At 36.6% G+C, this 15,801-nt stretch overlaps 1 protein-coding gene across 6 annotated transcripts in view; it reads left to right on the top strand.

The window, feature by feature from the left end:
* The window catches only part of WDPCP (WD repeat containing planar cell polarity effector), a 489,966-nt gene that overhangs the window by 452,816 nt on the left and 21,349 nt on the right, over window positions 1-15,801 (top strand). For all 6 annotated transcript variants that reach the window (XR_002734119.3, XM_023224126.2, XM_023224123.2 and 3 more), the window contains 2 exons: window positions 6,997-7,076; window positions 7,630-7,661. Coding sequence is in view for 5 of the 6 variants with exons in the window: in XM_023224126.2 (XP_023079894.1) it covers window positions 6,997-7,076; window positions 7,630-7,661 (112 nt within the window). In the remaining variant the exon portion in view is untranslated. The remainder of the gene's footprint in view (window positions 1-6,996; window positions 7,077-7,629; window positions 7,662-15,801) is intronic.

The following is a 15,801-nucleotide window of genomic DNA, read 5'->3' as shown; positions in this document are numbered from 1 at the left end:
TACTATATACTCACTTAAAATCATGATTATCAGGTTCTGGTTCTAGGTAAGATGAAGTAAGCACATTCCTCCTGTCTCACCCATTGCATGCAGCTAAAAATCCTAGGTAGAATATATTGGAGCAGCTATTTGGGGACTCTGAAAAGTAAATAATACAGAAGAAATGAGGAAGAAGAAAAGAACTTGAGGTGCCTCTGAACCTGTGGCGAGTTTACTAGTGTCTTTTCCTTTAGTTCACCACCAGTTGGGCCTAGAGTCAAGTGCAACCATGGAGGTACATGGAAGCATAAGGTAACAAAAGATGCAGCTTCCTGGATCCAGAAAGCACCAAAGGAGATTGTAGACATGAAAGCTTGTGAAAACAACCCCATTAAATTGTTTATAAACTTGGGGGCTTACCCCAAGGTATGCATGTGTGGATCTGATTCTAAACAGTATATAAAAGACTTTGAGATCTAAACTGATAGATAAACTATCACCCAGGTTATATGTTTGCTGCTGGATGGTACACACACTGAGAACACTGCAAATATCACGAAATAGCACAACAAACAGCCCTGCAAAGAGGCTTTGAAAAGTAAACTGACATACCATAGCTCACAGAGGAACACTGTAACTTGAAGCTAAACATAATAAGTGCTTGCTAAAACAAAAATAACATTCATCACAGAATTTTAACAAGACCAAGTCTTAAAATATTCAAAATGTCCAGGATACCAAAAATTAGTTGATATATAAAGTGGCAAGAAAATCTCAACTCACATGAGAGAAGACTATCAAAAGACAATAACGCTGAGATGACAAATGTTGGAATTATCTGACAAACTTTAAGGAGCTCCAACAATCATTAAAATTACTGAAACCAGCCAGGCATGGTGGCATGCACCTGTAGTCTCAGCTACTTGGGAGACTGAGGCAGGAAGATCACTTCAGCCCAGGAGTTGGAGGGTAGCCTAGGCAACTAGTGAGACCTCATCTCTTTAAAAAAAAACAACCAACAACAACAACAACAAAAACAAGTATCGAAAAGAAATAGAAGGTACAAAGAAGAAACAAAGAATTCAAAAGTAAATTAACCAAAAAAAAAAAAAAGTTTTTTTTGAGACAGGGTCTCATTCTCTCTCACAGGCTAGATTGCAATGGAGCAATCACAGCTCACTGCAGTCTTAACCTCCTGGTCTCAAGCGACCCTCCCGCCTCAGCCACCCAAGGAGATGGGACTACAGGTGCATGCCACCATGCCCTGCTAATTTTTGCTTTTTTTTTTTTTTGTAGAGATGAGGTTTTACCATGTTTGGTCTCGAACTCCTGAACTCAAATGATCCAACCACCTCAGCCTGCCAGAGTGCTGGGATTACAGGCATGAGCCACCATGCCTGGCCCCCACAAAATTTTTTAACTCATTGATAGGTTTGATAATAGAAGTAACACAGGAAAGTCAATGAACTTGAAGACACATCAATCAAAAGTATCCACTGAACGACAAAGAAAACATATATTTTTTTTTAAATGAACCGAGGGACCTGTGAGGCAATGCCAAAAGGTCTAACATTCATGACGTCAGAGCCCTAGATGGAGAGGATAAAGAACGCAATGCTGAAAAAATATATATACAAAGAATACCTGAAAACTTCAAATTTGGTGAAGGAAAACTAAGCAAATATGTTTCCAGTAGATTTGTTATTAAAGAATTACTAAAGGAAGTTCTTGAGACATAAGGTAAATGGTACCAGAGGGAAACTTGGGACACTAGGAAAGAAGGAAAAGATGATAAAAGTCAATTTATCAAGAAAGCATAACAATTCTAAATGTGTTTGCATCTGACAAGAGAATGACATAATATATAAGAAAAAATGATAGAGATCACAATGGGAACAGACAAATCTACATTTGCATTTGTAGACTGCATCAGTCCTTTCTCAACAACTGATAGAACTAGTGACAGAAAACCATTCCACCCAACAACAGTAGAACACACATCCTTTTGCAGTGTATGTGAACATTTACCAAGACGAACCATATCCTGCATCATAAAACAAACCTAAAAGAATACACAAAGTATGTCCTCTGACTATAATGGGAATAGATTAGAAATAAATAACAGAAATAGAGAAAATTCTCCAAACACTTAGAAATTAACACACTTCTAAATAATCCCTAGGTCAAAGAGGTGGTCTTAATGAAATCAGAAAAGATTATAAACTGGATAAAAAAATCACAGCTTAAAATAAGAATTTTATTCAATTAAATGCTTATATTAGAAAAGAAGAAATGCCTCAGTCAACAATCTCAACTTCCATCTAAAGGGACTAGAGGAAGAAAAGCAAAGTAAACTCAGGCCGGGCGCGGTGGCTCAAGCCTGTAATCCCAGCACTTTGGGAGGCCGAGACGGGTGGATCACGAGGTCAGGAGATCGAGACCATCCTGGCTAACACTGTGAAACCCCGTCTCTACTAAAAAATACAAAAAACTAGCTGGGCGAGGTGGCGGGCGCCTGTAGTCCCAGCTACTCCGGAGGCTGAGGCAGGAGAATGGCGTAAACCCGGGAGGTGGAGCTTGCAGTGAGCTGAGATCCGGCCACTGCACTCCAGCCCGGGCGACAGAGCAAGACTCCGTCTCAAAAAAAAAAAAAAAAAAAAAAAAAAAGAAAAGAAAAGCAAAGTAAACTCAAAGGAAGCAGAAGAAAGGAAATAATAAAGAGCATATATTATTGAAGTTGAAAACAGAAAAATTAATGAAGTCAAAAGCCTGTTTGAAAAGATCAACAACATTGATAAAACTCTAGTCAGACAAAGAGAAAAAGAAGACATAGATTATTGATATCAGGAATAAAAGAGGGTATATTGTCTTAAACTTTACCGACATTAAGTAGATAAAAAATAATGTCATGAACTACTGTATGCAAATAAGCTTAACAACATAGTTTGAATGGAATAATTCCTTGAAAGCCACAAACTGCCAAACTGGCAGAAAATGAAAGAGATCATCTGAATCCTATGGCTATTAAAGGAATTAAATTTGTAGTTTAAAACAAAACAAAAAACTCTGTAAAAGATATCTCCAGGTCCCTATGGTTTCACTGGTGAATTCGTTGAGAGAAAAATATACTATCAATTGTGTACATTTCTTTCAGAAAATATAAGATGATGACTCAACACACCCCAGCTCATTTTGAGGCTACTACCCAAAGACAGTACAAAAAAAGACACCAAGCAGTCCCACGGAATTTTTTAAAAAAGAAAAAAAAAAAAAGACAGTACAAAAAAACTATAGACTACTGTCTCTCATAAATATAGAAGTAAAAATCCTCAACAAGAATTAAGAATTTAGCAATATATAAAAATAATAATATACCAGAATTAAGTGGGATTTATCTTGGGAATGCACAGCATATTCAATATTCAAAAATTAATGGAATCCACAATTTTAAAAGTATAAATCAGAAAAATCAACTGATCAAATCAACTGATATAAAAAGCATGTTGCCTGACAAAATTCCATACCCATTCATGATTTAAAAAAAAAAAAAAACAGAAAACTAGGAGTAGAAGGGGGCTTCCTCAAACTATAGAGAGTTTCTACCAAGAAGGAAAAAAAGAATACTATAGCTATTATCCTACTTGATAGAGAAAGACTGAATGTTTTCCTTGTAAGATTGGAAACATGGTAAAAATGTCCACTTTTACCACTCTTATGCAACACTGCACTAAACAAGAAATGAAACCATACCTTTTTGCAGACCAAAAGGTTCCTACAACTAGTTGTGCATTTAGCAAGGTCACAAGATATACACATAAAAATCAATTGTATTTCTTTTTTTTTTTTTTTTTTTTTTTTTGAGACAGAATCTCACTCTGTCGCCCAGGCTAGAGTGCAATGGCACGACCTTGGCTCACTGCAACCTCCACCTCCCTGATTCAAGCAATTCCCCTGCCTCAGCCTCTCTAGTAGGTGGGATTACAGGTGCATGCCACCACACCCGTCTAATTTTTTTGTATTTTTAATAGAGATGGGGTTTTACCATGTTGGCCAGACTGGTCTCGAACTCCTGACCTCAGGCAATCTGCCTGCCTCAGCCGCCCAAAGTGCTGGGATTACAGGCATGAGCCACCACCCCGGCCCAATGATATTTCTATATACTAGTAATGTACAATTGAAAACCAAAAAGGCCTTTTAAATTACAGTAGCTCCAAAATAAATGAAATATTATAAATCTAACAAAACATTCCATCTGTATGCTAAAAACTTAAGAAGATTAAAATAAATGGGCCGGGCATGGTGGCTCATGCCTGTAATCTCAGCACTTTGGGAGGCCAAGGCGGGCAGATCACCTGAGGTCAGGAGTTTGAGACCAGCCTGGGCAACATGGTGAAACCCTGTCTCTATTAAAAATACAAAATAAAAAAAATTAGCCAGGTGCGGTGGCACGTGCCTGTAGTCCCAGCTACTCAGGAGGCTGAGGCAGGAGTATCCCTGGAATCCGGGGGGCAGAGATTGCAGTGAGGCAAGATCCTGCCACTGCACTCCAGCCTGAGCGACAGAGTGAGACTCTGTCAAATAAATAAATAAATAAATGGAGAGACGTGTTTATGGTTTGAAGACTCAATATAGTAAAGATGTCAGCTGTCTCCTGACTGATCTAAAGATTTCTGATTAATCTAAAGATTTGATAAAATTCTGATCAAAATCCCAGAAGAATTTTTTAAAGATATCAACAAGCTGATTTTAAAATTTATACAAAGAGACAAAGAAGCTAGAATAACAAAAAACATTTTGTAAAAGGGAAATAATGTTGGAAGAATCAAACATGATCTTAGGACTTTTGCTAAAGCAGGAGCTGACAAACATTTTCTGTAAAGGGTCATTTAGTAAAGATTTTTGATTTTGCAGGTCACATAGTGTGTCACAACTACTTAACTCTGTCATCATAGCAAGGAAGCAGCCATAGATAATATAAACTGAATGTATTCCAATAAAACTTTATTTAATAAAATATGTATGAACTGGATTTGGCCTAGGGACTGTGGTTTGCCATCCCCAAAGCTATAACTAATCAAGAAATTATGGTATTAGTAAAAGGACAGGCACACAGATTAATGAAACAGAACATATAACCCAGAAATAGACCCATATAAATATGCCCAGCTGATTTTTGACAAAAGTACAAAGGTAATTCAATGGAGAAAGGATAGTTTTTCAACAAATGGTATTGGCACAATGGACATCTATGAACACACAGACACACAAAGAATCTCAAACTGAACCTCATACATTACTCTCAAAAATTAACTAAAAATAAATCATAGATCTAAATATAAAATGTAAAACTATCAAACTTTTAGAAGAAAGCATAGGAGGAAATATTTGTGACCTGGGATTAACAAAGAATTCTCCAACTAGACACCAAAAGCATGATCCATTTTTTAAAAATTGGTAACTTCATCAACTGTTGTTCCTCAGAAGGCACTATTAGGACTCTGAAAAGACAAGCTGTATGATGGGAGCAAATATTTGCAAGTCACATATCCAGCAAAGGTGTTGTATCCAGAATATATAAAGAACTCTCAAAGCTCAACAGTAAGAAAACAAATAGCCCAATTACAGTGGTCAAAAGACTTGGATGAACATTTCAATAAGAAAATACATGAATAGCAAACAAATAAATTTAATATCATTAGCTCTTTGGGAAACTGAAATTAAAACTATGATGAGATACCTCTGTATACCTATTAGAATCTCAATAATTTTTTAAAATACTGACAATTTCAAGTGCTGGTAAGGATGATGCAAAGTAACTGAACTCTCATTCATTGTTGCATGAGATGTAATATAAAATGGTACAACTCTTCTGGGAAACAGTTTTGCAGTTTCTTATAAAGTTAAACATGTATTTACCATATGATTCAACAATCCCATTAAGTATTTACACTAGAAAACTAAAATCAGGTTCACGCAACAATCTGTACATGAATGCTTGTAGCAGTTTTATTCATAATTTTCAAAAACTGAGAAAAATGCCCTTCAACAGGTGAATAAATAAACTGGTACAGGCATCTGTAATGGAATACGGCTCAGCAATAAAAAGCAGTGAACCACTGATACATATTTAACAACTTGGATGAATATCAGGGCATTATACTGAATGACAGAAGCCAGTCACAAAAGTTTACATGGTATAATTCCAATTATATGACATTCGTAAAGTCAAAACTATAGTTATGAAGAACATTTCTGTGGTTGCCAGGGTGTATAAGTTGAGGGGGGTGTGACTATAAAGTATATAAGGGAGGTTTTTTTGGCATGATGAAACTGTTCTATATTGTTTGTAATGGTAATAAGAATCTAAACATCTGTTAACATTCACAAAACTCTATACCTTAAGAAAGTCAATTGTAACATATAAACAGTAAAAATTTTAAAACAAAAAATATATAATAAGTGAAAGATGATGACATGAAATTTCATAAGACCACATTATCTCAGTTTCATTTTTTAAAAGATACATAATAATAAGTAGTGGAGCTAAATATCCAGAGAACAGTTCTGGATATTTATATTATTCTTTTGCTATGTTTTGGCGGGGGAGTTTCTACATCAAAAGTGAATTACTTTTACAAGTTTATAAAACTTTATCATTCATTTTAATTTTCTAATAACCATGAGTTCAGAGCATATTTGGTTTCCATGATTGTTTCTCTTAAAACTTCATATGTAAAATGCATTATTTGTATGTTAAAGTTTAATTTAACTGCTCTTTGAAATGTCCTGTAAAATATTTAATGGTGGAAAAATTAAAAGTGGCTTTCTATGTTTTTAAATATAATGGTATTTAAATGATTACTATATTGTTGAAAGTTTCCAAAGAAATTTTTTAATTACATTTTTTAACCCAGAAATTTTACAATATTTTAATACTTTAAAATCTATAACTTATACTTAATCTTAAAATTTTCTTTTTTAATTCTTTTTCCAATTAAAAACACCCTTATACTGCAGACAAATAATTGACAGAAGGAATGAACTTGAAAAAGACATCTGTTCTGGATTTTTGATGACTAATACCTGTAATGCAGAAGGTAATGGTATTCAAGACACCCAAGTATTCAAAGTATAACAGAAAAACTATGTTATAGCTTGTAAGAACTTTCAGTAAATTAATAAAAATAAGAAAACTCTGAGCATTTCTAGTCGGTATAAGACTGCTCGTGACTGATATAAAATACCAAGTTGCCTGATTATTACAAAGGTGAAATTTCAATGATCATACAAATAAATATATATAAATTTGGAGATCTCGTTAAAAAGTTGATTCTGATTCAGTAGATCTGGGCTGAAGCCTATGGCTCTGCATTTCTAATAAGCTCTCAAGTGATATGCTGCTAGTATATACTATAGTATATACTATACATAGTAAATACTGTAACACAAAGTAGCCATACACATATGTATGAAAATGATTGGTACTTTCATACTATGTTAAGGTTTGCTTTTTTATTTCTCTAGTGTTTTCAGCATTTTAACTTATTTGTTATTGTTTTAAGCATTTCTGTTTTTAATGTTGTAAAAAATTTTTCTTAAGGTCCTTTATTAGATCTTTAATATAATTAATGTTTTAATCTTTTACTTTAGACAGAGAACTGAGAGAAGACTGCAGAGAACAGGTAAAACACTTGCCCCTTTTATTACTAGACATTTAAATTCTAAGAGAAAAGCATAGTGTATATGATCATTTTGAACTCAAGAAATGCTATCTATTGGTCTACATTAACTGGACTACATTAACTGCATTAACTGGTCTATATTAACTATACTAACAGCTTCTAAAAAACTATTCAGCTTTTCAGTATTCCCAAGTTGTAATTATTATTTAAAAGCTATTTTAAAATAAAATTGTGCATAACAGAATATGTACAAATGAAATTACACATCTTCAAGTTGACTCAGAATAATTCAGTAGGGAGAAAGTAGAAGGGATATAGGTGAATTAAGAGTAACCAGGAGTTGGCCTTGAGGTCAGGAGTTTGAGACTAGCCTGGCCAACATGGCAAAACCCCGTCTCTACTAAAAATACAAAAATTAGCCAGGTGTCACGGCTGCACCTGTAATCCCAGCTGCTTGGGAGGCTGAGGCATGAGAATTACTTGAACCTGGGAGGCAGAAATTGCAGTGAGCCAAGATCATGCCACTGCACTCCAGCCTGGGTGACAGAGCAAGACTCTGTGTCACAGAAAAAAAACAAAAGAATAGCCAGGAGTTGATAACTGATGAAACTGGGTAGCGGGTAATATAGCAGCTTGCAAATGTCATTCTCTCTTTGTTATATGTTTGAAATTATCCAAAGTAAAAAATTTAAAAATAAAAGGTGTATAATAATGATTAAATTATTCAAAATATTTTATTACTTACATATAATTTTTATAAATAATGCATGTAAAATAGCACATCTAACAAGTAGTTCTGAACCCCTCTCCATGTCTGTCCCTGATATCACATCTCAGTTCATTTTGAGAGGAAATAGCAATTCCCTGTTATACCAATTTCAGTAAGGCTAGGATTTATTGTGAAACTTGAGTCTGAATGATAGTCCCACAATTTCTAGCATTATTACTTTGGGCAAGTCATTTCATCTCTCTAAGCCTCAACTTCTTCATTCCTAAAATAGAAATAATGCCATACACTCCACGGGATTTTTATGAATCCCATGATTCATAAAATGTGAACACAAATGTGGTAGGACTTTGCTAATTATATGGAACTATATAGTATGATAGTATTGATCAATATATAGTAATGATCAATATCATTGCTTCAATCTACTTCTTTCTGGACATACCTGCATTAAAAATAAAAATAATAATCTTTATTTGCTTGGAGGGAACTATGCCATATTACAGTTGAATATACATGCCTAAAAATTTGTTTAATTCGCTACAGCTTCAAGAAACTTTACCATAAATTGTATATATTTTAAATAGCTTATTTTTTTAGAATACTTGTTTTAAAACAACAACAACAACAACAACAACATCCTGGCCAGATGAATATACATGCCTAAAAATTTGTTTAATTAGCTAAAGCTTCAAGAAACTTTACCATAAATTGTATATATTTTAAATAGCTTATTCTTTTAGAATACTTGTTTTAAAACAACAACAACAACAACATCCTGGCCAGGTGCAGTGGCTCACACCCAAGTACTTTGCAAAGCTAAGGAAGGTGGATTGCGTAAGCCCAGGAGTTCGAGACCAGCCGGGGCAACATGGCAAAACCCCATATCTACTAAAAATACAAAAAGTAGCCGGGCACAGTAGTGTGTACCTGTAGTCACAGCTACTCAGGAGGCTAAGGTGGGAAGATCACTTGAGCCCAGAAGCTGGAGATTGTAGTGAGCTGAGATCACACCACTGCACTCCACCCTGAGCAACAACTGAGTGAGACCCTGTCTTGAAATAAGCAAACAAACAAGCAAACAGCATCCTGTCACAACTTTACAGACACATCCACTTGGATAAACAAGTGTACATGAAATCCAATCAAGAAACTGACTTCCCAAGGATCTTTCTGGAAGAGTTTTTATAGAGAACAAGGGAAATACCAGTTTGTGTACTAAAGTACAGGATGGTTTTTGTAATGTAATCTGTCGGAAGACTTTGAGGTCAGTTGCTAATATAGCTTAAATTCAGATTAGCACTAACTCATACACACTTTATGTTCAGTGCTCTGATTTCTTATTTAGAAATTGCTATTATGTACAGATAAGATATAGATTATAACAGGCCGTCATTATTGCTTGCAAAGGTCTTCTCATGTGAAATTTCCACATGCTACATTTTAAAGTAGGGTTTGTGCATATGTGTGTCTTTGCATAATTTTCTATTGCTATAATAAATATTTTTCAACATATTTATCTTAACTCTTTTTTTCTCAACCAATTGAATATATTCAACAAAAATAATAACAAAACATTATTGTTAGTATCTATCAAGTACTTATTATTTGTCTGGTTCTGGACTCAGTACCTTATGTTTTGATTCAGTTAATTCTCACAACAAACCTATGAGACAGATACTACTATTAGCTTCATATAAACAATGATACTGAGACACAGAGATTAAGTAATTCCCCATTGTCTCCCAGCTTGTAAAGTGTGAAGCTGGAATTCATACCCAAAGAGTCTGGCCCTTAGACCAGGGTTTCTGAACCTTGGTGCTATTGACATTTTGGGCCAAATAATTATTTGCTGTTGGGCTGTCCTGTGCATTGTAGGATGTTTAGCAGCAATCCCTGACCTCTGTCTACTGAATGCCAGTAGTTTCCCCACCCCAGTCACGACAACCAAATAACTCTCCAGACATTGCCAAATGTCTCCTTGGAGGAGGAAGATAGTAAAAAGTTATCCCTGGTTAAGAACCACAACCCTAGAGAAACCCCTGCATGACATCACCTCTCTGAAAGCCACATATACAGAAATATGGAAAGCCAGAAAACAAAATAAAAATCACCTTCATCCCACCATTGAGAGAAAAATCATTAACATTAGCAGTACCTTTGAAGTCCCCTGGGTGCCCCTCCTCAATTACATTTCTTCTTCCATCTACTCTCAGTCTTAAATTTTGTCTTAACCATTCCTTTGCTTGTCTTTATGGTTTTCCCATATGAGGCAAGTTCCATAAATAAAATCTTTTTTTTTTTTTTTTAAGAGAAAGAGTCTCACTCTGTCACCCAGGCTGGAGTGCAGTGGCATGAACACAGTTCACTGTAACCTCAAACTCCTGTGCATAAGCAATCATCCTACCTCAGCCCCCTGAGTAGCTAGAACCATGGGTGCATGCCACCATACCTAGTTAATTTTGGGCTTTTTGTAGAGACAGCGTCTTGCTATATTGTTGGTCTCAAACTCATTTAACAACTTGTTTAGTTTTACTTCTTTCTGAACTTTATAGAAGTGGAAACATAGTGCATTCTTCCTGTTACTTTTTTCACTAAATATTATTTTTGAATATAGCCATGCTGACATGTATAGATGTAAGTATATTCATTTTCACTGCCTATAGTATTTCACCAACTGAATACAACTTATTCATCCACTACTCAGTTTATTCATTCTTCTGGGAATGGACATTTATGTTGATTCTAGCTTTCTCTATTATGAACAGGGCAACTATAAACATTCTTCTACATATTCCTAGGGTATGTACTTAGGAGTGAAATTTCTGGTCACAGGCAACACACACCTTTAATTTTAATAAATAATTCAAATATTTCCCACAGTAGTTTTGCCAATTTATATTTCCACTAAACAAGTATAAGAGTTTCCATTTCTCCACATCTTGCTAATACTTAAACACTCAGGTTTTTAAATGTTTATCATCCCTAGTAGCTGTGTATTGGTTTCTTATTGAGGTTTTAATTTGTATTTGCCTGATTAATAATGAGGTTGAACATCTTTTCATATGTTTCTTGTGATCTTGTTTCTTCTTCCTTGAAATGCCTATTCCTATGTTTTACTCATTTTTCCACTGAGCTCTTTGGCTTTTTCTCACTGATTTGCAGTAGTCTTTATATATTTTAGAAACTAATCCTTTGTCAGTGTTACAAATAACTCCTCCTATGTTGTTGCTTATCTCTTTCCTGTCTTTGTGGCTGATGAAAAAAATTTTTGACTATATTAAAGACAAGAATGCACCATTATACCTTTATGGTATGCTTTTATATCTTGTTTAAGATGTCCTTCTTTATTTCCGATCTCATACAGATAATCTCCTTTTATTAAAGATTTTACCTTTCACATTTGTCTTTAATCCATTGGGGTTTGGGGGGTGTGTGTGTGTGTGTGTGTGTTGTGTGTATGTGTTGGCTCCTGTGTCCTTTTAACCCTATTAGTCTTTGGCAGCAGCTTAACTTTTATGGCATGAGATGTCCCAGACTCATCTTGTAAATTCCCTGTCTTACACCTAGAATCTACTATTTCTCCATTTCTTTTGTTTTCTCTGGATTTATCTTGGCTTTTAGACTTTTTTAGTGGACAGATAAGAAATTGCTTTTTTTTTTTTTTTCTGTCAGCCAGGACTAGTGGTTCATACCTGTAATCCCAGCACTTTGGGGGGTGGGTGGATCACATGAGGCCAGAAATTCAAGACCAGCCTGGCCAACATGGTGAAAACCCGTCTCTACTTAAAAAGAAAAAAACAAAAAACAAATATTAGCTGGCGTGGTGGTAAACACCTGTAATCCCAGCTACTCGGCAGGCTGAGACACAAGAATCATTTGAACACAGGAGGCAGTGGTTGCAGTGAGCCAAGGTCATGCCACCACACTCCAGCCTGGGCAACAGAGTGAGACTCTGTTTCAAAAGAAAAAATTAACAACTTTTTTTTTCTTGATGCAGTGTCTCACTCCGTCACCCACACTGGAGTGCAGTGGTGTGATCACAGCTTACTGCAGCCTTGACCTCCCAATCTCAAACCATCCTCCCACCTCAGCCTCCTGAGTTGCTGGGACATTTTTATCAACTCTCAGGAATCAGCAGCAGAAAGACATTAATTGGTATCCCCAGTCCAGGCTTCATCCCAGGCTTCAAACTGATAATACCTACAAGCCATTGTTAAGATAACTGTCCCTTCTATGAAGTTCCATACCATCTTGTACTTTTCCTATCACCATAAATGTCACTTTTTATTCTAACTCTGGTTTAATTATCTCCTTCACTAGGCTGTAACTTTTTTTTTTTTTTTTTTTTTTTTTTTTGAGACAGAGTCTCACTCTGTCACCCAGACTGCAGTGCAGTGGCACTATCTTGGCTCACTGCAACCTCCGCCTCCGGGTTCAAGCACTTCTCCTGCCTCAGCCTCCCAAGCAGCTGAGATTACAGGCATGTGCCACCACTCCCAGCTAATTTTTGCATTTTTAGTACAGATGAGGTTTCACCATGTTATCCAGGTTGGTCTCGAACTACTGAGCTCAACTGATCTGCCCACCTTGGTCCCCCAAAGTGCTGGGATTACAGACATGAGCCACTGCACCCAGCCTATTAGGCTGTAACTTTCTGAAAGGCAGTATCTGCATGCATTTTGCTCAACATCTTACTGTTAGCAACAGACATGGAATTCTATAGTGAATGTTTATAAAATAATATAGGCAAAAATGTATGAATAAAGAAGTCCTTGACTAGATGATATCCAAAACATAAGATATCTTAAACCAAACTCATCATTTTCCCCTCACACTCCAAACTTGCTCCTTCATGTGTGGTCTTTGTCATTCTTGATTCTCTATAACCCACTTACAATTAATTCAACCAATCAAATTCAATTGATTATTGCTCCTACATATTTCTAGAATCTAGCCCTATAACCACTGGAATTTAGGTTAATCAATCATCTTCATTTGGAGTACTGCTTCCTAATTATTATCTTGTCTTTAGTCTATACCCACTACCACTACCACCACCTCCTGAAATCTAGCCTCCACAATGCTACTAAAGTAATCTACCTAAGTACCATTCCCCTCCCTAAAACCCCACAGGATAAAGTCCAAGCTCTTTATCATGGACTCTCCATTAACTAACCTGTGCTTTCCAGTTTTATTTCCTGCCACTTTCTACCTCAAAGAATCTAAGTTACTTCATTCTTATATCCCTAATACTTATTATATCACTTTGAACACTACAGGTGTCAATAAATGTTGACTGAACCAAAGTAGACCTATGTAGACTTATGTACCTTCTCAGTAACATGTTTTACCAAAATTTTATTATGAAAAGTTTTAAATATACAGAAAAGTTCTAAGAATGTAAACATCCATATGCCCACTATTTGGATTTGACCATTAATGTCTTACAATAATTGTGTTATCACATATCTGTCCATTAACCTGTCCCTTTATCAATCCATCTTATTTTTTTCAACTTTTATTATATTGAAACATCTTATTTTTTATACATTTCAAAGTAAGTTGCAGATATCTATACACTGAGCCTCTTTAGCCACTTTAGCATACATATCATTAACATGTTAAAAACTCTCAGCTGGGAGCAGTGGCTCATGCCTATAATCCCAGCACTTTGGGAGGCTGAGGCGGGTGGATCACAAGGTCAGGAAATCAAAGCCATAGTGGCCAACATGGTGAAACCCCATCTCTACTAAAAATACAAAAATTAGCTGGGCATGGTGGTGTGTGCCTATAGTTCCAGCTAATCAGTAGGCGGAGACAGAGATTGCAGTGAGCTAAGATTGCACGACTGCACTCCAGCCTGGGCAATATAGCAAGACTCTGTCTCAAAAACAAAACAAAACAAAACAGCTCTCAATAAACTAGGTTCCGAAGGAACATACCTCAAAATAATAAGAGCCATATATGACAAACCATAACCAAAATCATACTGAATGGGCAAAAGCTGGAAATATTCCCCTAGAAAACTGACACAAAACAAGGATGCCCTCTCTCACCACTCCTATTCAACAGAGTATTGGAAGTTACAGCCAGAGCAATCAGACAAGAGAAGAAAATCAAGGGCATCCAAATAGGAAGAGAGGAAGTCAAACTATCCCTGTTTGCAGACAATATGGTCCTATATCTAGAGAACCCCATAGTCTCAGCCCAGAAGCTCCTTCAACTGATAAACAACTTCAGCAAAGTTTCAGGATACAAAATCAATGTACAAAAATCACCAGCATTCCTAAACACCAACAATAGCCAAGCCAAGAGCCAAATCAGGAACACAATCCCATTCACAATTGTTACAAAAAGAATAAAATACCTAAGAATGCAGCTAATCCAAGAGGTGAAAGATTTCTACAATGAGAACTACAAAACACTGCTCCAAGAAATCAGAGATGACACAAATGGAAAAACATTCCATGATCATGAATAGGAAGAATCAATATTGTTAAAATGGCCATACTACCCAAAGCAATGTATAGATTCAATGCTATTCCTATTAAACTACCATTGAGATTCTTCACAAAACTAGATAAAAACTATTTTAAAATTCAGGCCCTTTTCTTTTGCAGCTGGAAGGCAGGTAGCCCAGGACAAGTTTTCAAGCCCATCATGCCCTCTGCCTGGAAACAGACTCAGGGCTGTTGTTGGGGGTCATGGTGGGAGTGAGACAGGCCCTTCAGTTTGCATGGAAGCTGGGTGAGGCCAGTGACTTCCAGCTTTCCCTCACTTCCCTGACAAGCTACATTTCTCAGCAGAGGCAGCCATAATCCTCCTAGGTACCCAACTCCAGTGACCTGGGAATCTCACTCCCATCCCCCACAGCAGCCACAGCAAGACCTGCCCAAAGAGAGTCTGAGCTCAGACGTGCATAGCCCCACCCCGACCTGATGGTCCTTCCCTATCCACCCTGGAGCAGAAGACAAACGGCATATAATCTTGGGAGTGCCAGGGCCCCGCCCACCACCGGTCCTTCTCTATATTACTACAGCTGATGCTTTCTGGAAAGCGCACCTCCCGACAGGAGCCCAACCAGCCCAAAAATAAAGCATTAAACCACCAAAGCCAAGAACCCTCACGGAATCCATTGCACAGCCCTGCCACCTCCACTGAAACAGGCACTGGTATCTACAACTGAGAGACCCATAGATGCTTCATATCACAGGACTCTGCAGACAACTCCCAGTACCAGCCTGGAGCCGGATAAACTTGCTGGGTGGCTAGACCCAGAAGAGAAACAACAATCACTGTAGTACGGCTTATAGGAAGCCACATCCATAGGAAAAGGGGGAGAGCACTACATCAAAGGAGCACCCTGTGGGATAAAAGAACCTAAACAGCAGCCTTCAGCCCTAAACCTTC

This window comes from Piliocolobus tephrosceles, chromosome 15 (genome assembly GCF_002776525.5).
Source record: "Piliocolobus tephrosceles isolate RC106 chromosome 15, ASM277652v3, whole genome shotgun sequence".
Lineage (NCBI taxonomy): Eukaryota > Metazoa > Chordata > Mammalia > Primates > Cercopithecidae > Piliocolobus > Piliocolobus tephrosceles.
The sequence above is the reverse complement of the archived record's forward strand: the minus strand, read 5'-3'. Positions and strand labels throughout refer to the sequence as shown.